The sequence below is a fragment of the Papio anubis genome, chromosome 8, assembly GCF_008728515.1.
Source record: "Papio anubis isolate 15944 chromosome 8, Panubis1.0, whole genome shotgun sequence".
NCBI classification, from domain to species: Eukaryota; Metazoa; Chordata; class Mammalia; order Primates; family Cercopithecidae; genus Papio; species Papio anubis.
The window spans coordinates 99,793,503-99,816,206 of record NC_044983.1 but is presented as its reverse complement, the minus strand read 5'-3'; the positions used below and the strand labels follow the sequence as shown (position 1 = coordinate 99,816,206).

The window sequence follows — 22,704 nt, the reverse complement described above, 5'->3', positions numbered from 1 at the left end:
GTTCATTCTCCATTGCATTTTTCTGACTTCAATTGAGAAGGGAGCCAGGAGATGAGTAAAGGTTATGGCAGTTTCCTCCTAACGTGTTCTGTATACTCACCCCATCACTCTCGTGTTTTTTTCTTTTACAGTGATGATCTAACCACAACAGGGACTGATAACTGCACTTTCAACACCTGCCAGAAAGCTCTTGGGAAGGATGATTTTACCAAGATCCCCAATGGGGTGAATGGTGTTGAAGATCGGATGTCAGTAATATGGGAAAAAGGCGTGGTGGGTTCAAACGTTCCAGCCTTGCTTTGCCTAGTTCTTCAGCCAGGATCCTGCCCATTTGAGGACCAGAGTGGCACAAATTTTCATAAACAAACTTTTTGATTGTTTTTACTAGGGAGGATACGAGGAATGCAGTACTATCACCTCCGCCACCATTCCATCCCTCAGTATAGCATCAGCAAAGAAATAATCTTCTCTGCATAGTTTATTTTAGTTTAGAGGATGCATCGCACCATTTTGCAGAGACATTAGGAGATGAATTAAGATTGCATACAAAGAGGGTTATTCTTGAATTCTCTGAAAAGGCATAGCCCTTCTGCTTGATTTCTCATGCTCTTGAATTCCAATGCCTCATGTGTCATTGGCACAAATACTTGAAATGATAAAAAATACACAAAGGGGTTGGGTGCGGTGGCTCACACCTTTAATCCCAGCACTTTGGTAGGCCAAGGCGGGTGGATCACTTGAGGTCAGGAGTTCAAGACCAACCTGCTAACACGGTGAAACCCTGTCTCTACTAAAAATACGAAAGTTAGCTGGGCATGGTGGCACGAGCCTGTAATCCCAGCTACTCAGGAGGCTGAGACAGGAGAATCGCTTGAATTCGTGAGGCAGAGGTTGTGGTGAGTCAAGATGGCACCATTGCACTTCAACCTGGGGCAACAGAGTGAGTGAGATTCCATCACACACACACACACACGAAAATACACGAAAGGTATTCATTATGCTTATACCTCCTTGTCATGAAATCTTTGTCGATGTCAGTTGTTTTTTTTTTTTTTTTTTTTTTGTTTTTTGACGGCGTCTCACTCTGTTGCCAGGCTGGAGTGCAGTGGTGTGTTCTCAGCTCACTGTAACCTCTGACTCCCAGGTTCAAGTGATTCTCCTGCCTCAGCCTCCCAAGTAGCTGGGATTACAGATGTGCGCCACCATGACCAGCAAATTTTTGTATGTTTAATAGAGAGGGGGTTTCACCATGTTGGCCAGGCTGGTTTCAAATTCCTGACCTTAAGTGATCCACCCGCCTCGGCCTCCCAAAGTGTTGGGATTGACAGGCATGAGCCACCATGTCCAGCCTGATGTCACTTCTTAAAGGACCCTTGGATATCATATTTTTAAATTGCTGTATGAAGTCACAAAAGTAATAATTTAAAGTCTGGAAACAAAATGTAAATGCTTATGACTAGAAAATTTCTCCCTAAGGATGGAGAAGAATCACATAACTAAATGTCTGTGTGTTAACTTGGCCAGCCAGTTGACATGTGGAGCTGTGAAGACCAGCAGAGGGGACTTGCCTGGTTAGATTTCTGGTCCCCAGTGTCATGCCCTTCTCACCCATCTCCTAGGATGCCTCCCTTGAATGACACATTAATTACATCTCACACTTCAGAATCCTCTTCAATTGCCTTTACCCTACACATACCACCTACTTCTAACTCTAATGAATTATTCACCAAGTCTTGTCAATTTTATTTCCAAAGTGTCTCCTTATTTCTTTCTTCATTGCTGCCATTCTAGTTGGAGGCTCATATTTTGTTTGGACCTTTGCAGTAATCTCACAGCTGGTCCCCATCTCTAGGGTCTCACTTGCTACAATGTATTCTTTACTCCAGTACAAGAACTCTTGTTCTGTACTGAGAACAGCTGACAATGCTTTTATTATTATTTTTACAGTATTATAGAGGGAGGATAGGTTTCGAATGGGAGTTCTCATTCAAAAATAAAGTTCTGTTTGTGCTATTGTTCTCTTAAAAACCCTTTACTTGTCTCCATTACTTAGTGGATGATAGTCGAATCATTAACTTACAATTAGATCTTCAAAGCATCTCTATAGCCCCATCTTCTGCTGATTATTTTCCTTACCCCCTCTTCCTCCACCCCAACTCTAACCATCCCCGACGACTTCTCTCCACTTGAACTTCTGTTATTACAATGAATATCTTTATTATAGCAGGTTTTCATCATCCATATAGTTCCCTGGTATATAAATGGCTTTACAGTGACTGAATAGTTCTTCATAATATATAGAAAACCATGTCATTTTATGAAACATTAGTATGGTTTACTTATGGAAATATTACTTTCAGGGCATGGTTCTTAGTGATTTTTAAGGCAAGCACTCTTTGGTAATTAAATAAACCTTAAGTACCCTCTTACCATGTAAATAGGGATAAACCCCTAACACTTTTAAATTTTATTTTAGAGGAGCCACATCCCTCTGAATTCTGTCCATATTAAAATCTCTTGCAATAGACTATCCATAATTGTTGGTTCATGCAAAACTTCAATTGCATAAAATTGAACCTCTTGAGTTGATTTTTTTATCTTTTCAAAAGGATTGCATCTGGGTGTGGTGGCTTATGCCTGTAATCCTAACACTTTGGGGAGGCTAAGGCAGGTGGGTTGCCTCGGCCTCCTGAAGTGTTAGGATTACAGTTCCAGATCAGCCTGGGCAACATGGTGAAACCCCATCTCTACAAAAAATTAGCCAGGCATAGTGAGGCATACCATACCATGTAGTCCCAGCTATTAGGTTGGTGCAAAAGTAATTGCAGTTTTTGCCATTAAAAGTGATGGCAAAACTGTGATTACTTTTGCACCAACCTAATGCTTGGGAGGCAGAAGGGGGAGGATCACCTAAGCCAAGGGAGGTTAAAGCTGCAGTGAGCCATGATCACGCCACTGCATTCCAGCCTGGGCAACAGAGTGAGACCATGTCTCAAAACAAAAAATGAAAAAAAAAAAGGATTGTCACCTGATTCAGAAGTGTTGGCCCCTATCCTCACTCTATAATATTCTTTAAAAAATAATAAAAGCATTGCCAACTGATTTAAAAATGTTGTCAGCCAGGTGCAGTGGCTCACGCCTGTAATCCCAACACTTTGGGAGGCCAAGGAGGGTGGATCACCTGTGGTCAGGAGTTGGAGACCAGCCTGGCCAACATGGTGAAACCCATCTCTACTAAATACAAAAAATTAGCCATGTGTGGTGGTGCATGCCTGTAATCCCAGCTACTTGGGAGGCTGAGGCAGGAGAATCACTTGAACCTGGGAGATGGAGGTTGCAGTGAGCCAAGATCGCACCATTGCACTCCAGCCTGGGCAATGACAGTGAAATTCCGTCTCCAAAAAAAAAAAAAAATTATCACCTATTCTCACTCTATAATATTCTATCTAATGTCTACATGATTATCTCATAAATCTTAGGTCTGTAATAAATAAGCCAGATCATAAATGTGGTATTGTCAAACTTTAAATAAGAATCGAAAATACCATTACCAAAATCTAGCTGTCACCTATACCAATTTTTGTGATTCTAGGATGAATGGGAAGAATTAGTGTGAATGCTAATTAATGGGGTTTTTGAAAAGTCATCTTCAGGCTTCCATATGTTACCCCATCGTCTCCATCATTAGCATTATGACTGTTTAATACTTATCAGCATCCTCAGATGCTCCACGATATAAGAAATTAGGTGTAGTTCTGTTTGTTTAAGAGATGCATGTCTTGTCATTTTATTGATAGGATACTTTTTAGTATTTGATCATTAGAATGATTCTTTGAATTGCTTTACAGCACAGTGGTAAAATGGATGAAAACAGATTTGTGGCAGTTACCAGCACAAATGCAGCCAAAATCTTTAACCTCTATCCAAGAAAAGGAAGAATAGCTGTAGGATCAGATGCTGACATTGTTATTTGGGACCCAAAAGCCACAAGGTAAGTCTAAGTTCTTGTATTCCTTGGCTTCATCATGGAGAAAATGCACTAACCTGCAAAGAAATAATGCTTTGGCATTAATCAGCCATTTCTCCTTAGATGACTTCTTTAGCTGTGCTCAGGTACTTTGAGCCTGTACACAAGATAAAGGTTTTGATGTGCAAATATTCCTTTGTTTTTCTTGGCATAGAGGATGCAGAAATTGTGTTGCATTCTCTGACAATGGATCTGTATATAAAACCAATATGAATTTACCATTTCAGTGCCTGGCAAATGCCCGAGTTCACATGGAAGAAAGGTACAGAGTGACGAAGGAAATAAAAGGCTTAGTTTGAAAAGGGTTGAATTGAAAACTCAAAATAATTACAGCCTTTTTAAAGCTTTCAGATAGAAAAATTCCAGCACAAAGGATGTCACTTTCAGTTAGCCAAATTTTCCAGTTGAGTTCATCTTCAGCCTGTCATTCCTAGTAGATTCCAGCTTTTTGTTTCCAATTTCCATAATTCTATGTTAATATTGCAGGTCTGGCAAATTCCACCAACTCAGGAAAGCAGTCAATAGAGGCTGGAGCTCTGTTATTGTCTCCTTATAGGACATTAGCACAGGCAACACCTGCAGCCTAATTTGTGTTTTTCATGTACTTTGCAGTTGTAGTGGAGAAAATCCCATTAAATGCTTTAATAGTCTGTATGTATGTGCGCTCGCATGGACTTCTGCCTCCTTGTACGGGCATTTATTCAAAGTCTATTAGGGTTTTTATTGTAGTAAGAAAAAAAAGTCTACAGTTTCTTGGGCTAATATTGTCACAAAGGCCCAGCTTCAATTGAAGTGCTCCTGGGTTACCTTTGGGAAAACAATGATCATTTGAAGCACTAAGGTACCATCACTGTAAGCCTGAAAACAAGCCGCAGATATTCCTACAGAAAATCCTTGTTTTTTTTCCACTTGACACTCTCTGGGCACCCACTTTTCGCACTCAGGGACCAGTTCACATGGCTGGCAGGCCGTAGTCATAGCAAGCAAGCAGCCTTCAGTTAAACACTTCAGCATATCACCTCATCGCTGGTTAAGATCCATGCAATGCTCTAAAGGGTGGTATACACATCTTATTTACATAAATATCTTAAGATAACAACAAGACACGGTTCAAGGTCTTTCTTATGTTAATAAGGAACTATTGCCCATTTAAGGACTAAATATCTGGTTGCATACAAAATAGTTACATGCAAAATGAAGACAAGCAAAACCAAATGTAGGCAGCTTCTCTACAAGGCTAGAAAAATTGTGCTTGGAAAGGCAATGGAAAAAAAATTGCTTGGATTTTGATTGCTCTGTGGCTGAAATGAGCATGCTGTGTTTAGAGAACTCTTGATATTTAAAGTATCACTCTACAGAGAGCTGCTGTACACCCAGCAGGGGCCTGCCCAGGGCCATCTTGGCTGTAATTCAAACCATTTAGGCTGCTTCAAGGGCTGGGCTCAGGCAGACCTTTTGAAATAACTTGTGGCTTAAGGAGATCGTGAGCTTTAATCTGAAAACCTAGAAATTTTCAAAAGGGAGAAAACTATTCTGTGAAAGAAATATTTGTGGAAAATGATGTTTTTGAAGCATAACATCAGGGAACATCATACTAATGTTAATCATCAGTAATAATCTGTATGTCACAGCTCTCAGTGGGTTTTTTAAATGTTTTGGTGTCTTAAATGTGATTTTACCAGGAGAGACAGCTACTGATGACCTTATGACAATGAGAAAACTGGAGCTGTGCAACAGCGTAAGTGACAGGTTTGCTATGAGAACCCTGACCTAGTGACTTCGACTTCATAAACTTGGGTGATTTTTCATGAGATTCAGTACCATGTTGTCTGCTGATAGCAAAGCAGAGCACTTTATAATGTTCTTGATTTTTCATATTCCATTTTGTCTTCCAGTCAGGTGGGCCAATAACTAAAAGCATTTTTGGATTTGATTTCATTCTCTGTCATTCTTTATCAAAGGTGAGGGAAAAAATGAAAACACTTTATTATGTGGTGAGACTCTCCACTCTAATTCTTAATAATATGGAGAATCTCAGGAGGCCATTCGATGTGCTTCTTCTTTTGAATCCTCCACCTGAGTATCTCCAACAGGGCCCAGCCTGGCGAGCCCTCATCTGCCGTTTTAATTTCTAGGGATGACACCAGCTCAGGGGTAGAGCACTGTCTTCCCTAGACAACTGGACAAAGAGAGATGACCTGAACCCAAGGTTGTGAATAATTCACTTTATTTACCACCTATTGCTGCTTGGAGGATATTTATAGGCTGCGATTATGTCTCTTTGAGTCATGTTTTTAGACTATATAAATTTAGACCGCTTTCTCACAAGTTTTGCTACTGATTTCTATAACATTGTCTTACCCTTCTTTTCCTATTCAGTTGTTTCAGAATAGCACATAATGATCCAGATGTGTAGATTTTTTTTAAAGGTCTATATATATTACCTGCTTAATTTCCCTCATTTCTAGTCTAAGAATAACTAACTTAAGGTCAAACTAAAAAGCTCCTATGTTTTTACATTTCTTTCCATCGCTTTCTCTTGTAAGTTCTTTCACATTTTTTTTATGATTTCCATCCTTCACTTTATGAAGGACATTATTTATCGCATTAATGATCAAATATATTTATCATGATAATGATAACAAAATTAAATATTAACGTTTTTGTAGATGTGTCTTTTGGGAGAAAGATACATATTCTGCATTATCTTACTAGCATGAAGCTTCTTTATCTGTGTGTGCTGATTGTGTACACCTCGGTGCCAGACATAAGGAAAACCAGCATAGCCCCAGAGCCTAATGTGTAGGTTCTGATCCCAGACCCATCAAAGGCCATTTAAAGTCTCTGAAAATCCACTCCCTCATGTGTAAAATGGGATCATTGAGAATTGTTATGCCTACCTCATAAAGTTTTGGTTAGAATCACATGAGATACATGTGAAAATGCTTTGTCAACTAAGAACGTGTTACACAAAGACAAGATATGTATTATTACGGTTATTTTCTATTTCTCTAGTTTGACTAGTTTCATTCTTTGCAGGACATTTTCATTTTTAGGTGTTCTCAGCTATTTTGCCTGTGGTGATCGGAAGGCAGATGAACCATGGGGTTCTATTTCTCTGACTCCAGATCCTTTTAAAAAGCTGGTGACCTTTTTGTTTTTCTTTTCTTGTTGTATTGTTTTTTTGAAAAGCGGAAAAATCTCAGGGTATATGGAATTGATTGAGCCTCCTTTGGATTTCTGTGACATATTTGACTTATTCTATATCTTGCTTCTTTAATCCTTTAATTTAACATTTTCCTCTAAACCATCATCAGAATAGTTTTGCACTATCATTATTCATTTTTTTTCAATTGCAGAATGTGGGAAAAAGGAGAGAAGGGGGCTGTTGAAGAGGAGGCTTCGTAGAATAATGAATCTGGAAGAATTCAAGGAGAAAACACGTTTGTTGTCGTTCACGTTAAGGGAGAGAGATTGTTGCAGAAACTGCTGAGCCCTTATCTGGGTCGATCATAGCACCAGCTTTCTCTATTCTTGGCCTGGTTGTTATGAGAAAGTTGCTCATCTGGGCTGGCTGTTCCCGACCAAAATTTATGCTGATGACCTCAACTAGGACCTTTCTGAAGTGCAATAATATTTTTAGACTTTTCTAACTGTCCATGAATCATCCATAGCTTTCCACTGTCCTTAGACACTACCCCTACCATCGTCACCGTCTGCCTCTTCTCACCTTGCAGCCTCAGTTCTACTGAATCCCGCAAACCCACTTACAATCCTGTACCACAATCTGTCTTCCTTTTCTTTCTCATTAATATTCTTGAGGTCTAGTTCCATTTTTTAAAATAAATGTTTTATTTTAGAATATTTTAGATTTACAGAAAAGTTGCAAAGATAGTACAAGACAGTTCCTATGGACCCCATACTGGTTGCCACTATTATTATCTTACATTAGTATGGTACACTTGTCACAATTAATGAACCAATACTGATATGTTATTATTAACTGGAATCCATACTTTATCATATTTCCTTAGTTTTTGCCTTTTTCCCCTTCCGGGATCCAATATTGCATTTAGTGGTCCTGTGTCCTTAGGCTCCCCTGACTTGTGACAATTTCTCTGACTTTGTTTTTGATGACCTTGACAGTTTTGAGGACTATCGATCAGGTATTTTGTAGAATGGCCTCTGTTGTAATTTTCCTGATGTTTTTCTCATTATAAGCCTCTGGTTGTGGGTTTGGGGGAGGAAGATCACAGAAGTAAAGAACCATTGTCATCACATCATATCAAAAGACATACTGTGAGCACAACTTACCACTACTGGTGTTTACCTGGAGGAACTGGCTGAGGTGGTATTTTCCAGGTTTCTCCACCATACAGCTGTTTCCCCCACCCCTTTCCATGTTGTATTTTCTGGAAGGAAGTTACCATGTACAGTCCATACTTAAGGAGTGAGGAGTTACGCTCTCGATTTTTGTTTAAATGATCCTATATGACGTAGGCCTAGCTTGGTTCAGCATAGAGAAGAAGCACAATAAATGTTGAACAGGTGAATGAGAAGGATGCAGTCTTCCACACTGCATGGAAGATTGGCAGGACTAAGAAATAGCATAAATGAAAATTAGAAAGATTTTATTCAGCACCAGCTATGGTGAGAGGAAAAGTAAGAATAGCATCTTCCCATTTCATGCTTTTTACTTACTGCATGTGATCAATACATGACTGTGTTGAAAGAATGAATAGATAAAGATGAATTTAAGTAGAAAAGATTTATTACCAAGGAGAGGAGGAAGAACTGTCTCACTGGTCTTATTTTCTTTAAGTGCCCCTTCATAGTTTAGGTTGGGAGCAATGAGTTTGTTAAGCAGAGCTCTTAGAAGAAATGAAGTCAAAAGAGTTACCTTTGTGTGCTCCTTCATTCACAAATTCCCTCTGCACAGGAGCACCTCGGCAAGCTGCAGGCTGAGGGTCAAGCTTATACAACAGCCACGCCCTGCCTTTAAGAAGCTGACAGTCTAGGAGAGGAGAGGAGATGTAAAGTCAAATATTCTCAGCCTAAGAAGGGATGGGTTAAGAATATCACACGAGAGGCAGAAACAAGATGCCTTAGAAGTTCCAAGAAGAAAGATCCTTGTGGAGTTAGAGCAGTCATCGACATGAAATCGTACGAGAGAGGTGAGTAGATAACGTGGCTCTGTGACTCAAGACTAAACATGGAGGTGAGATAAACCAAGGCATTGATAGGGGGTTTCAGGAGGAAGCAGTTAAGGCTGGGGATTGCACCACAGAGAGAACAGGTTCAGGCTGTAGAAGGAAATGAGAAGGTGAAGAGGTTGTGGCTGTCTCCACTTTCAATTGTGTTTATCACAGACAGAGGCAATTTTAAATAGAGTTCACCTTGTAGAGAAGTGTTATTTAATCAAATGAATAAATGAATATATCTATAGGGTTTTTTTTTTCTTCTTGTAATAAAGGCCTCCCTTTTAAATTTTACCTGCCTGATTTTAACATTAAATGCAGGCTGGTAATGTGCAGGCTTTTTGTCTCACCACAGCATTAGATATTGGCCCAAATTTTCCTACAAAATTTCCTCAAACGGTTTTAGCAAAAATAACTGCCCAGCTGACTCGTTAGTATCTAACAGGAAAGCAACATGCATTGTACCCTAGATGCTGAAGGGGGCGCCCACAGCCCACACTGAGCTCGGCTGGCTCCAACCAGGCCATTCGAGCTGCTGGTTATGCAAGAACAAGCCAGCCCCTGGAGAACGGATGCATTTGCTAATGATTTTTGGCTTCATGGTACACAGATGTTTTCGTTTTTAAAATTCTTGTTACTTATTAATGGCATGTAGACGTAAGTGTGCTTGCCACACAATCTGTAGCCTTAAAAATGGACCACGTTAGAGTTACCAGGGGAGACCAGTGGAAAGAAAAGCAGGGCAGCCATGCTTATTTTTTCCTTTTAAATCTGTAAAAAGCGAGATGATTCCAAGGTGAGGAATTTGACATATGGTGATGGATGGCAAGAGAGAATTGGGAGTGGGCGTAGTAGGGAAGGTTTGGACATCCTGATGAAAGATTACCTAAGACGTCACTAGCCTGTAAAAAGTTCCTGCAAAAATCAACTGCAATAGCTCTTCTGTGTCATTGCACAATAAAGAACAAACTGCATTTAGTGTAAAGGGAGCATTCACCTTTTTCGGAAATAAAAGAGCCTGCTGTATTCAGCTTGACGGCTCATTGAGCTGGTGTCTATTGCTTATGATGGAAGTATGTGTCCTACTGCTTCACTACTTGGGTCAAAGCTTCAAATTTAAGGACATTTTCAGTTTCTGAATGTTTGACCCATTTCTGTAGAAGATCTTGATACCTGGAGTCAGGGGAAGAAATCAGGAACATGCTTTGTGATGTTAAAACAGAATCTTGTGGTGTCATGTGGTCAAGACGGAGATCAGGCAAATTGGCCAACTTGTTAAAAATCTTATTAGAGAGAGTGGCATGTCAGTTACTTGCAAGCCCATAGCTGCAGCAGTAACTCATGTTCTGGCAATTTAAAACTATCCTCGGAGCTTCAGTTCTTTAGTATTCATTAAATAGCACTTAGTTACTATGGTAACTGTCCCTTTTCAGTATTTATGAGCTACAGGGTATCTCACAGAATCTCAAGCACACAAACACACAGCTAACACATTGTGTGTACTGGAACATTTAATGAAGACTTCTAGCTGGACCGTATTCTGCAGAGCAGACATGTTTTCATTTATTATTTTTTAACTCAATTATGGCAGGCTTTGACCTTGAATACACCATTCTTGAAGGCATTGTGCCATCTTTCCTGCTTAATTTCCTTCCCTTTCTCATTGAAGATGGAGATAAATGAATTTAACTTTATATTCAGTGAAGAGTAATGGCTTGCAGCTTATGATGGTGCCCTTCTGGATTCTAGAGGGGGCCTTTTGTGTGAAATAAAGCGGGGGAAGAATAACTGTCATCCTTGGGTGGTAGGGATTGTAGGGCGTGGGGAGGGAGAAGAAAGGAGGAATCAGGTACCCTTTGGCAAAGAGTGATGGTTATGGCTTATTAGGATAGCTACATCACCAGTGACTGTCTCACAGAAGCTATGAGGCATTTTCCCTTGAAGTTGCACATTGTGTATCCTCTGACTCATTTGTGCATTATAATCCTCCTCTTCCTCAAAGAAAGCGTGCGCACACACACACTCACATGCACGTCAGCACAGCAGCCTGGGTTCCTGCTTATAACAGTTGATCAGCCTGAAGATGCTGCTTTTCACGCCTGTTTCTGAGAGTGTCTGTCACTAATGCGCCTGCCACTCCCCACACCCACAAGCATCCCAGTGTGCATTGTGTGGGTCTTGTCCTGGGTGCATAAGTGGAAATGAATATGATTTATGCCATGATTTGTCACTGTGATGTCTTATAACACAACGTCAGGGCTGCAACATGGTGTCAGGGCTGCTGCCTAATGTGGTTCAGGTTGTGCTTTAGCACAGTTACAGGGGCACTCTTCACATCATCGTTACCACGGATATATGTGGATAGTTAGATAGCTAGATATAGATACAGGTAGTAACTATGCCAGTTTTCTAGCATATGATAGCAAAACACCTTGAGGAACAAATGTCTTTTGCTAATCCACACAAAATCAAACCTGCCATCTGGGCTATTGGGGGAGCGGTACCATAGAGTGAAGAGAAAGGCTTTGGTGTTAAATTCCTAGTCTGCCACTTATGAGCTGGGTATGACTTTGGGTATGTCATTTAATTTTTCTGAATTTCAATTTTTTTGTTTGTAAAATGGGCATGATAATGCTATTTATTTCCTAGCTTTGTTGTGAGCTTTAAGGTCGTGTCATAAGATGCTTGGTGCATAGTCAGTGTTCAGTAGCACTTGGCATGTAGTAGGTGGTCAGTGGTAATAGATAATAGTAGTAGGTGGTCAGTTTGTGGAATGAGTAGGAGCTCTTATTAGCTATAGCTGTGAGTCAGAAATCTTTGTATAATGACTTAATTCAGACAGGACCAAAAGATATTAGAATTATATTTCATATAAAAACTCCGTCTCCCAGGTTTCTTGCACACCTTTAATTTTCACCACTAAATTTCAGAATGACTAAAATTAAGAAGCTTAGATGGATTGTTTTGGTTAAGAGAGCCTGAGCCTCCAGAACTGACACCTTTTAAAAATTATTAGCAGTGAAACTGTTCAAACAAACCTCCTAAGATTCATTTTGTGGCCTTCAGAAGACATTTGCTTTAAAAAAAAAAAAAAAGTTTGGGCTATGCATGAAAAAAGCTAGCTTTGCTGGTTACGTATGTGTACAGTTTTAACCACTCTTTGTTCCAAGTTGTTTATTTAAACATATTTCTATGCAACTGAACCTTTCAAGTGAACTAGAAATGATTTCTGGGGACTTTACTACTAATAGCTGCATTTTCCCCCAAATTATAAAAGAAAAGCAGCTTAGAATGAATCGCAGTAACCCATTCTATCACTGATCATTTGGCTTGGCCAGAGTAAGCAGTTTATTTTCAGCATTAGCATTGGGCAGAAAATAAGCACCAAGTGAGTCTGTGTGAAAGACATAGGTTTTCCTAACTAAGTACCTGCTGTATTTTTCTTCCTACCTGACATAGATTCTATGTTTTTATATCTTTGACATTTGCTTGTATTATTTACAACTGTATTCCTAGGTTTTGGCACAGTTCCAGGTATATATAGACGCTCAATAGTCATTTGTTGAGTGAAGAAACCAGATACTAATGGACAAATGTGTGATTTAACATTTTTGTGTGAACTTTATCTGCCCATGGAACTGGTTCAAGAGCCATGTTTTACATTTTTCCCCCTTTGAATTAAAAAGAAGAGAATTCTCAGCACTTCTGTCTTCTTTCCCAAAGCAGTGCTTGACAAAGATGCATCCCAGAGATAGTGGCTAGTTGTGTCACCAGACCTGTCCATGCATATGGTTTACACCAGGTCAGATCCTTCTGTGGGTCAAACAACTCTGTTTTTTGGACTCAGACTCATCTCTAATTCCGGCCAGTTATTTTAAAATTATGGCCATTCGTTATGGAGGAAACAGAGGACAGAGTGTAAATGGTTCAAAAGAAATTTAATATCAGTATCTGAAAAGAATCCCAGGGTCCTTATATTCTTATTGTACAGCAAAGAGCCTTGTCTTCCTACAAAGGCCTTAGAAGAAGTCATCTATAAAAATGGTCCCCTCCCTCGAGAAGACTACAGTGGAAGTCTATTTGGAGGCAGTGAGTAATTCAAGGAAGGGCCTGCATTTTAGTGGCCTGACTGAAACACCAAAAAACTTAAGCTGATTTACTTTTTTTTTTTTTTTTTTAAAGAGCAGACCTTCTCAAAGCATGGTTTCTGGACTAGCAACATCAACATCATCTGGGAAGTTTTTAGAAATGCCAACTCTCAGCCCCTACCTCAGCTGCTGCCTCAAAAACTCCAGGAGCTGGGTCCAGCAATCTAGGTTTTCAAAGCCCTCCAGGGACTTCTGATACACACTCAAGTTTGAGAAACACTGGTTTAGAGTCCTAGAATTAGATAAGACGTTGGAACTCAAAAAGTCCAATTAGCGCCCCCAGATGGAGTTCTCTATAGTATCTCTATAATGCAGATGTTATAGGTTTGCTTGATTACTGCTGGTTTCAGGGAACTTACTACCTAACCAAATGGTCCATTTCTTTCTGGGATGCCTGTAATTATGAGGACGTTCTTCTTTTGGTTGCATTAAAAATTATCTCCTCTTAGCCCTTCACATGTTTATCCTTTGGAATTATGCAGAATGTATCTACATTCTCATATGATAGTCCTTTCATTTATTCATTCAAATGTTTGAAGAAGTTATTGGCTCCCAGTAAGCCTTCCCATCATGAGATATGCATTCCCAGGTTCTTCACCAGATCCTTAGGCCCATGAGTAGCAAAATCCCAATGACCTGACCACTCCTGTACCCTCCCTTCTCTTGACACACACTTGTCCATGTCCTGCAAACATGTGAGTCCCAGAACTAGACATGTTCCTACCTGTAATACCATCAGAGCAGGAATATCTGAGGCTGATTAGTTTGATAACTAAATGCAGAACTTTGCATTTTTTAAAATAACATTTTTCTTGAATGCACCTTGTACATCCAAAACAGTAATTGTGAGCAACTGCATGAGGTTTTAATATCTTACCACATTTATTCAGTGAGTAACTTAAAAACATATTGGGTCTTCTCTGATGTTTATGTTAAAATGACTAGGATTATAGTAAATGGTTGCTTTCTGTGTTACACTTTTAAGTCTCTTTGAGTAGACAGTAATTTACAATGTCCATAATTTTTTTAAAAAGTACAATTTTAATATAAACAAAAGGTACAAAGAGTACTATAGCTAACACTTGTGTATTAACCTTCCCAGGTCTGCCTCCTTCCTCATCTCAACAACTACCTAATTTGGTGTTTATCATTTCCATGCATTTCTTTCTATTTACTATATATAGATGCATTTCTAAGGCATGACTATATATTTACATAATATATAATATACATATTATATATAATTTTTGTGTATTCTTAGCTTCATATGAATTGTACTGTATGTATTGTTCAACTTTCTTAATATTATAATTGTTAGACTTTCCATGTTGAGATGTTGTAGGTTTGTTTTATTCATTTTCACTACTTTATACTATTCTGCTTTATGAATATACCATAATTGATGATATATTCTTTTGCTGGTGGACACTCAGGTTGTTTGCAATTTTTCACTATTTCAGACACTGTATGTCTTATATATATGTGTGAGAGTTTCTCTGGGGTGTTCATCTGTCCCCTGATTTGTTTTACATGAAATACTGTCACATTTTCTCCAATAGAAACATATAAATGTATGGGTCTTTGCAACTAAATGCAGAAATTCCCATTTCTCTCTATTATGCTTTTATCTTGTTCCACATTCATTTATTCAGTCATTACAAACTGTATCTTGGGCCTTGCCATGTGCCAGAGACATGGTAGGTGGTGGAGACAAAGTGATTAGGTATAATCCCATTCTTTACCAGGGTGGAAAGGGCATGGCCAGCAGAGAAGTGGTGGCTTTTGCTTTTTGCCCCAGTTGTCTTTTGAATTGTGATTCTGATGGTCCAGGTACTAGCTCTCACTGCCAGAGTAAGCCCACCAATCAGAGGGCTCTCTGGCCAGATCTACCACACCAGAGTCACAGAAACAAAGCTGATAGGCCCTGCAACCCTAGCAGGGGTGGGCCTGGAGCTGGAATGTCAGTGGGGGAGGAAGTGGAGACAACAAGACTCCAGACTCCTTCCAGTCCCCTGAGACAACACAGCCGAATATTCACCTATTTGGTGACTTGAGTCTGCACCTATTTCATCATTCTAACTGCACACACAGTGCTTGAAATATATACTATTGGCACCCACCCAAGACACATGCACATCAAGTTTCCACAAACATTCGCATTGGCCCTTGATTTCCTGAGCTCATCACATAGAAGCTAAGATCTGTGAATCTGAGGTCAGTGCTTTCTTTCTGTGCTCCAGGGCAACAGATTGCGCGTTCTGTCCTTGGTTACAAGTGTGCACTTGGCAGGAGCACGGCCTGCATCCCTGCAAATCTGCCAACACTCCTGGACATCGGTTCCAAGCCTGTCCTTCTGGCGGCGGGGCTTCTTTGAACACCGGCAGGCGGTTGACTTCTAAGTTTAAAAGATTTCATGTACCTGCAGAACACTTCCTTGGTGCCCTCCCAAAAAAAGTGACCTGTGCCAACCAGAGAGCATTTGGGAAGGAGAGTCAGAGTACATCAGGTTTATTTCGCAGCTGCAGCTGGAATCACATTAAACTTATTGCCTAATTTCCTTTGTCTAACTTGATTTCTCTTTGGCTGGGAGGCAAATAGATCGATACTGTTTTTTTTATGCTGAGGTTATGTTGCCTGAAGGAAATTTTCCATTGGTTCACTATGCCTGCCTTTAGTTCGGTAACTGGGGCCGCGATCTGTCTGAGCAAGGGAGGGCTCCCCAGATGTGCTCTCAAGGCCTGCTGTCTGCATGGAGGAGGTGCCTCCTGGAGGGGGTCACAGGGGCTGCCCCTCGCAGAGTAGAGCTGAGCGTTTGTGCTGGGCTCTCAGCACATTTCTCTGACTGTCTTCTAATAAATAGCTTTGTTTTATCTTTTCCTTTCCTGTGAAGTCCTTTTCTCCCTACGTTTTTTCTATCATTTTGTATATTTGCAATGCTCTTTCCCTCTCCACAATTTCTTAAAGGTGGTTTCTTCATGTTTTTGTTATGTTTTCTTCCTGTGAGCCCCCCACTATCATCCTGTGCTATGATTGTGCCCTCTTCTTCTCACTCGGGAAGGGAAATGTTCATACTTTGCTCTCAGTTCTGTCCTCCTGCCAGGCGTTTATTTAAGAGAGCTAAGTTTCTGGAGGCAGAATAATGAGAAGGCTATTTACCCACAAGAAAAACAAACGGAGCCTTTATCTGTGTAGAAGGATTGCTGAATTCCTCACATGGTGGAGGTGAGGGGGTGAGGACAATGTTAATCAGTTATCTGAAAACACATATTGATTGCATGTTCATTGTGTGTAAGAAATGTGTGAGAAATTATGAGTACTGTGGGAGACATAAATATAAGGTGTAATACCTCTCATCAGAGAGGTTGCATTTTGGTGAGACAAAGTTATAAAGATAGTGAAGGATAACTAAGTTTTGGAAGAGAAAAATATTAGATCAACACATCAGTACTAGAGATGGAGGAGGTCTCATGTGCTGGTCTCTTTGACAAAGGAGAAGACTTCCCAGATGACTGGTCTGGCCTTGGGAAGGGGCTTTGCACTAACCGTATCCTTGAAGGTGGCTCTGGATAGGTGGATGGGGACAGTAAAGTCATCCAGATGGTGGAGTCAGGGGCAAATGAGGAAAATGGGAAAGATACAGTTGTGGGGTAATAAAAACTGGAGAATGAGCAGAGGGTCAGGATGGGAAGGAGTTGAAGATGAGATTTGTCCTGGTCAGACTACCAAGGGCTTTGAATGTTAGGTGAAGTATAGCAGATTTTATGTGAGGGAGCATGAGCTATTGAATGTCTTTGAGTGAGGATTTGAGTTGATCCAAATCTGTGCTTCCCAATTTGCCTGGCACCAGTAGAAAATGGTGTTTTTTGTAGAGTACGTGGCTGTAAAGAGAAGGGACTTTGGAGATGGGGAGGAGGATGTAGCATAACCAACTCGCCCTGGTTTGCCTGGGACTTTCCCGGTTTGAGCACTGAAACTCCCATGTCCTTGGAAACGCTCTCGGTCTAAGCCTAAGCTGTGATTGTCACTCTAGGAAGTTGCTTTTGGTCAAAGGTGTTGGTCTAGAAGCTCTACCCATACCTGATCACCCTAGGGTCTGAGGGTCTAGACCTGTCGGCTGGGGAAATCTGACTAAATCGTATTTTAGGGTGATGAGTGTGTAGGATGGATTGGAGTCAGGGAGAATGGTTAGGAGGCTATTGTAGGAGTCTGGCCTGAGGGAATAAGTCAAGATGAGAGCAAACAAAATCAAGGCCTGGAAAATGGGGATAAAAATGAATTAATTTAGGTTGGTGAAAAATTGGAAATGGAAAGAGAGGAGTCAGAAGTGACTTCAAAGTAACTGCAGCCTTGCTCATGTATGAACCAAGCATTTATCGAGTGCCAGCTGGATGCAATATATTGTACTCAAAGTTGAGTGAAAAAATTATTACCCTAAGGGAACTTAGGATCTAATTAGACAGATAAGAAACACCCCAAATAACTCAAATCACTATAATACAAGGTAAAAGATTAGGCCCAATAGTTAAGGGACATGCCATTTAGAGCCAAATTAGGCAACTGTATTTAAATCTGAACTGTACCAGTACAGGCTGCAGGACCTTGGGCAAGTGACTGCCCTCTTCAAGGCTCTTTCCTCCCCAGCAAAATGTAGATATGATAATAATTGTAGCAACTTTTGGGGCTTTTTGAAAAGAGTTAATACCTTTAATATGGTGCCTGGCATATAGTAGAACTTTAAAAAGCATTAATATCATGATCACGTATAAAGTGATAAAGCACTAGAGAGTTATCAAGAGAGTTATCACTAGGGAGATACCAAAGTAAATGACTTTTATAATGTGGGATCTAGGAAAAAGCTTAGAAAAATTCAACAATTATCCCAAATTTCAGTTTGTTTGGTCAATCACAGTTTCGCCCCTGTTTATACATTTCCTCTCCTGCATATTTAGTTTGTATTTTTAAAAGATTTTTTTATTTTTTATTTTAATTAATTAATTAATTAATTTCTCTGTCACCCAGGCTGGAGTACAGTGGCGTGATTTTGGCTCACTGCAACCTCTGCCTCCCTATTTCAAGCAATTCTCCTGCCTCAGCCTCCTGAGTAGCTGGAATTACAGGTGTGCACCACCATGCCCAGCTAATTTTCACATTTTTAGTAGAGACAGGGTTTCACTATGTTGGCCAGGCTGCTCTTGAACTCCTGACCTCAAGTGATCCACCCACCTCAGCCTCCCGAAGTGCTGGGATTACAGGCATGCGCCACTGCGCCTGGCCCTGCACATTTAGTTTGTGATTGGCATGTTGGTGAGGCACAGTGGTAACCACAATTTTAGTAGAATGCCCCTTAGACATTTAATTACACAGTGCCATTAAACATGTTTGACTGGGCGCAGTGGCTCATGCCTGTAATCCCAGCACTTCAGGATTATGAGATCAGGAGTTTGAAAGTAGCCTGGCCAACATGGAGAAACCCCGTCTCTACTAAAAATACAAAAATTAGCTGAGAGTGGTGGTGGGTGCCTGTAATCCCAGCTACTTGGGAGGCTGACGCAGGAGAATCATTTAAACCTGGGAGGCAGAGGTTGCAGTGAGCCAAGATCATGCCATTGCACTCCAGCCTGGGCAACAAGAGTGAAACTCCATCTCATAAAAACAGAAACACATGTTTGGAGGATCCAAATATATTTTAGAATCCTTTGATTTTTAAAGGCACTCTGTCTGACAGCATGGACTAGTGGCCTCTATATAATTTTTTTTTTTTTTTGAGACGGAGTCTCGCTCTGTCGCCCAGGCTGGAGTGCAGTGGCCGGATCTCAGCTCACTGCAAGCTCCGCCTCCCGGGTTTACGCCATTCTCCTGCCTCAGCCTCCCGAGTAGCTGGGACTACAGGCGCCTGCCACCTCGCCTGGCTAGTTTTTTGTACTTTTTAGTAGAGAGGGGGTTTCACCGTGTTAGCCAGGATGGTCTCGATCTCCTGACCTCGTGATCCACCCGTCTCGGCCTCCCAAAGTGCTGGGATTACAGGCTTCAGCCACCGTGCCCGGCCTAATTTTTTTAATGTTAGGTCCTTAATTTAGATTTCATAGTAATGGGTAACTTAAAGCTTTAACATTTTTTGCTATTTGAAAACTTAAAACCAAATTTCTTATTTTCCTGTTGAATGGATTACTAAAAGAAAATTACTGTTTCAAAGGGTACAATCTTTTGAAGCACAATCTCTTGCTTTTCCTTTTATTTTTGCTACTTTTGCAAGTAAAAATTGTTACCTTTCAGCTATGAATGACATACATTTGAGCACTAAGGAAATTGAACACTTTTTCATGTTTATTAGTCATTGAGGTTTTTTTCTTATGAAGAAATATCTATTCATGTCCTTTGTTCATGTTTCTTTTGGTAACATAATATTATTTGTGTCTTTATTTAAATGGTCTGTCACATTTCTTGCAAAATCCCTAAGGCTCTTTTGAGAAATGAATGCTATAGTTACATGAAAGTGTTTTGTATAAACTGTAAAGTACTACAAGCATGTTACTATTATGGAAACATTGACTTTGTTCACTAAGGTATGTCAGAATCATATTTATAACAAAGAGATTCTTCCAAATGCAGAAGTAGCATGACTAGGCGTGAGCTCCATGGGGGCAGAGATCTTTATCTTTGTTCACTGCTGTATCCCGAGCACCTAGAACCATGGCTGGCATGGAGTAGGTGATTAATAAATGCATGTAAAATGAATGAGTATGTGATAAACCCATTGAATGGTAGGGAGTTTCTACATTCTTCCATCAAGATGACTTTTTTTTTTTTTTTTTTCTGTCTTAAGCCAGAAGTGAATAGGGTTGTATATAGTTCATGGGCTAGAGCTATGGAATAGTGGTCTTAAGATTCTGGACATAGGAAACCCATTTCTTAGAACCTAACTTACTTTATGGTAACATTTTAAGCCTAATTAGTATACTATTCTCCCTCATTTAAGAGAGAAACCAGAGACAAGAAGAGTTTAATGATTCAAGAATGATTTTCAACAATGATAAAAGACCAAGTGGTACTTTTGTTTTCAATACAGCAGTGTTTCCAATTCCTAAAATATGGCAAACCTTTTCTTCTCTTCTCATGCCTCATTTGTTGTTTTTCTGTTACCTATGAGAACAAATTGAATGCATGGCCAAAAAGAAAACATGACAACATGCCTTCAATGGATTCATTTTTTGGTTGCCTATTTTGGGGAAAGGTTTTGTATAGAAGTTTATGCTAATGAGTATAATCTCTTATGTAGATCTAAATTCCACTACCACAGGTATGTGGCACCATCTTTTTTTTCTAATGTTTCCCTGCTCTGTTTTTATCCCTAATTATCCTACCACCTGTTAACGTTTTCCTTTTGAAGTGCTTTAGTATTTCTGGAAGAAGAGGGGTTAAAATTTTATATAAATGTGCATTTGACTCTAGACTTGTGTTCTGGATGGATCGCTTATAGTGAGAGACGCTATACAGTGGGTAAGCACATAGTATTTGAGTCATATACACTCATATTATGCTCTGAGGTGAGTTACTTGGCTTCTCTGAGCCTCTATTGCTTCATTTATAAGTATGAGAAAACTCTGCTTCCATAGGGTTAAATAAAATAATGAGGATTGAATAAAATAATGTATGAAAAACTTCTCACATAGTGTTTAATAGCATGCAGTAAATGGAAGCTCCAATTGAATACTTTTCCTTATTAGCATCATTTTCATAATAGATGGCCTTGGCTATGGCTTCCAACCACTGAAGTGCTATTAGTAAATGTAAGAAAAGAAAGTGAAAATGTCAAGGGTGAATGCTGTTGGAAGCAAAACGATCAGGAAACTATTCCAGGAATAACCTAGCCAGGATATATTAGTCAGGGTTCAATCAGAAAAGTAGATCCACTTGGATGTCTGTGTGTGTGTGTGATTATACATATGCATATGTGTGCATATATACATGCATAAATATACACATACACATGCATATGTATGACTTGACCTTCCACGCTCATAGGGGCTGGACTCTCTGCAAGGCTGCTGCCTTCATGTCTGATGCTGGAGCCTGCAGACCAGTGGTCAGGAAGGGAAGATGGAGGTGAAGTGGGAAGAGCAAGGACCAGGTCGAACCCCGACCAGGAGCTGGAGCCCCACAGGGAAAGATGGAGACCTAAGCCTGTTCTTGTTGCCTTTGCCCTGGGTATGTGGTGTGGGTGGCTGCCTTTGGTCATGGGACCAAAGTCACACACCTGGCCCAGGAGTCAGAGCAGGTGAAGGAGGATCCAGGGGGAAGGTGGAGCATTGCAAACCTGACCACATTCTCACACCACAAGATGAGTCAGCAGGTATCATGTGTGCAAAATGGCTGCTGTGTCACTTCTGCCCTCCACCAGAGCTCTAGGTGTAGATGCCATTATCAATGCAGGTAACCATTTTAAGAAGAAAACAACGGAGGTTCAGAGAGGTTAAATCATTTGCCCCAGTTCACACACTGGAAAGGACAGAGCTGGGATTCAGAGCAGGCCTGCTTGACTGCAGTATCTAGACTCTTAACCACTGCAGAGCTTACAGCCTCTTAGAAGGGCAGGCAAGGAAGGGGCACTTACAGCACAGGGGTTCATATTTGGTCTCTGGAGCCCAACTGCCCGGGTTGGTAATCTGTCCCTCCACTTATTGACAGTGTAGCCCAGGGGGAGTTACTTCACCTTGGTTTGCTTCAATTTCCTTGTCTGTCAAAGGGGAATGATCATAATGCCCATATCAAAGGCTGAGAGTTGATACATGTGAATTCTTTGCAACAGTGCCCAGAGTTTTAAGCACCCTACGAACTTGGCCGAGCAAGTCAGCGAATCCTGGAGCATCTGGCTGTGGCAGGCAGCTCATGGTGCCCTCCTGCGCACTGCTCCCCTCCACCCCCTCCAGCATGGATGCCCTCAGGCATGCTCCCTGGTGAAGCTGAGTCAGTTTCAAGGTCTGCGGTTCTGCAGCTTTTCAGCATCACCACCTTGGATTAGCCTTGTGCCTGTTCCAGGCCGACAGAGGTGATGTTACAGTGACTACATAAGTGCCAGCTGACTGTGCTTCCTGGAAGCAGACACCTTTTAGATTGGCCAAAACTCGAACCATACAACTTAGTTGCTAATTGGGACCCTGAGGCTGAGCTTCTAGCTCTGACAGCCTCCAAGATGCTCTATTTCAGGAGTGTCAATGAAACGCTAGCATGCACCACCGCTGGAAGAGATGATTAGCTGTCACCAAGTTCTCAGATGTAAAGTAGATAATTACTGTTAAAATTCCAGTATCAGGTAATTGAATGAGTGAAGAGT

At 40.6% G+C, this 22,704-nt stretch overlaps 1 protein-coding gene across 5 annotated transcripts in view; it reads left to right on the top strand.

The window, feature by feature from the left end:
- Positions 1-22,704, top strand: part of DPYS (dihydropyrimidinase) — an 86,441-nt gene that overhangs the window by 39,022 nt on the left and 24,715 nt on the right. For 2 of the 5 annotated variants that reach the window (XM_009213464.3, XM_009213465.3), the window contains 2 exons: positions 132-273; positions 3,849-3,991. In XM_009213464.3, the coding sequence (XP_009211728.1) occupies positions 132-273; positions 3,849-3,991 (285 nt within the window). Of the gene's footprint in view, positions 1-131; positions 274-3,848; positions 3,992-5,709; positions 5,766-7,386; positions 9,202-13,407; positions 15,927-22,704 lie in introns of those variants that run through there. The other 3 variants (XR_001905775.2, XR_001905774.3, XR_001905773.2) reach the window with 3 other exon arrangements.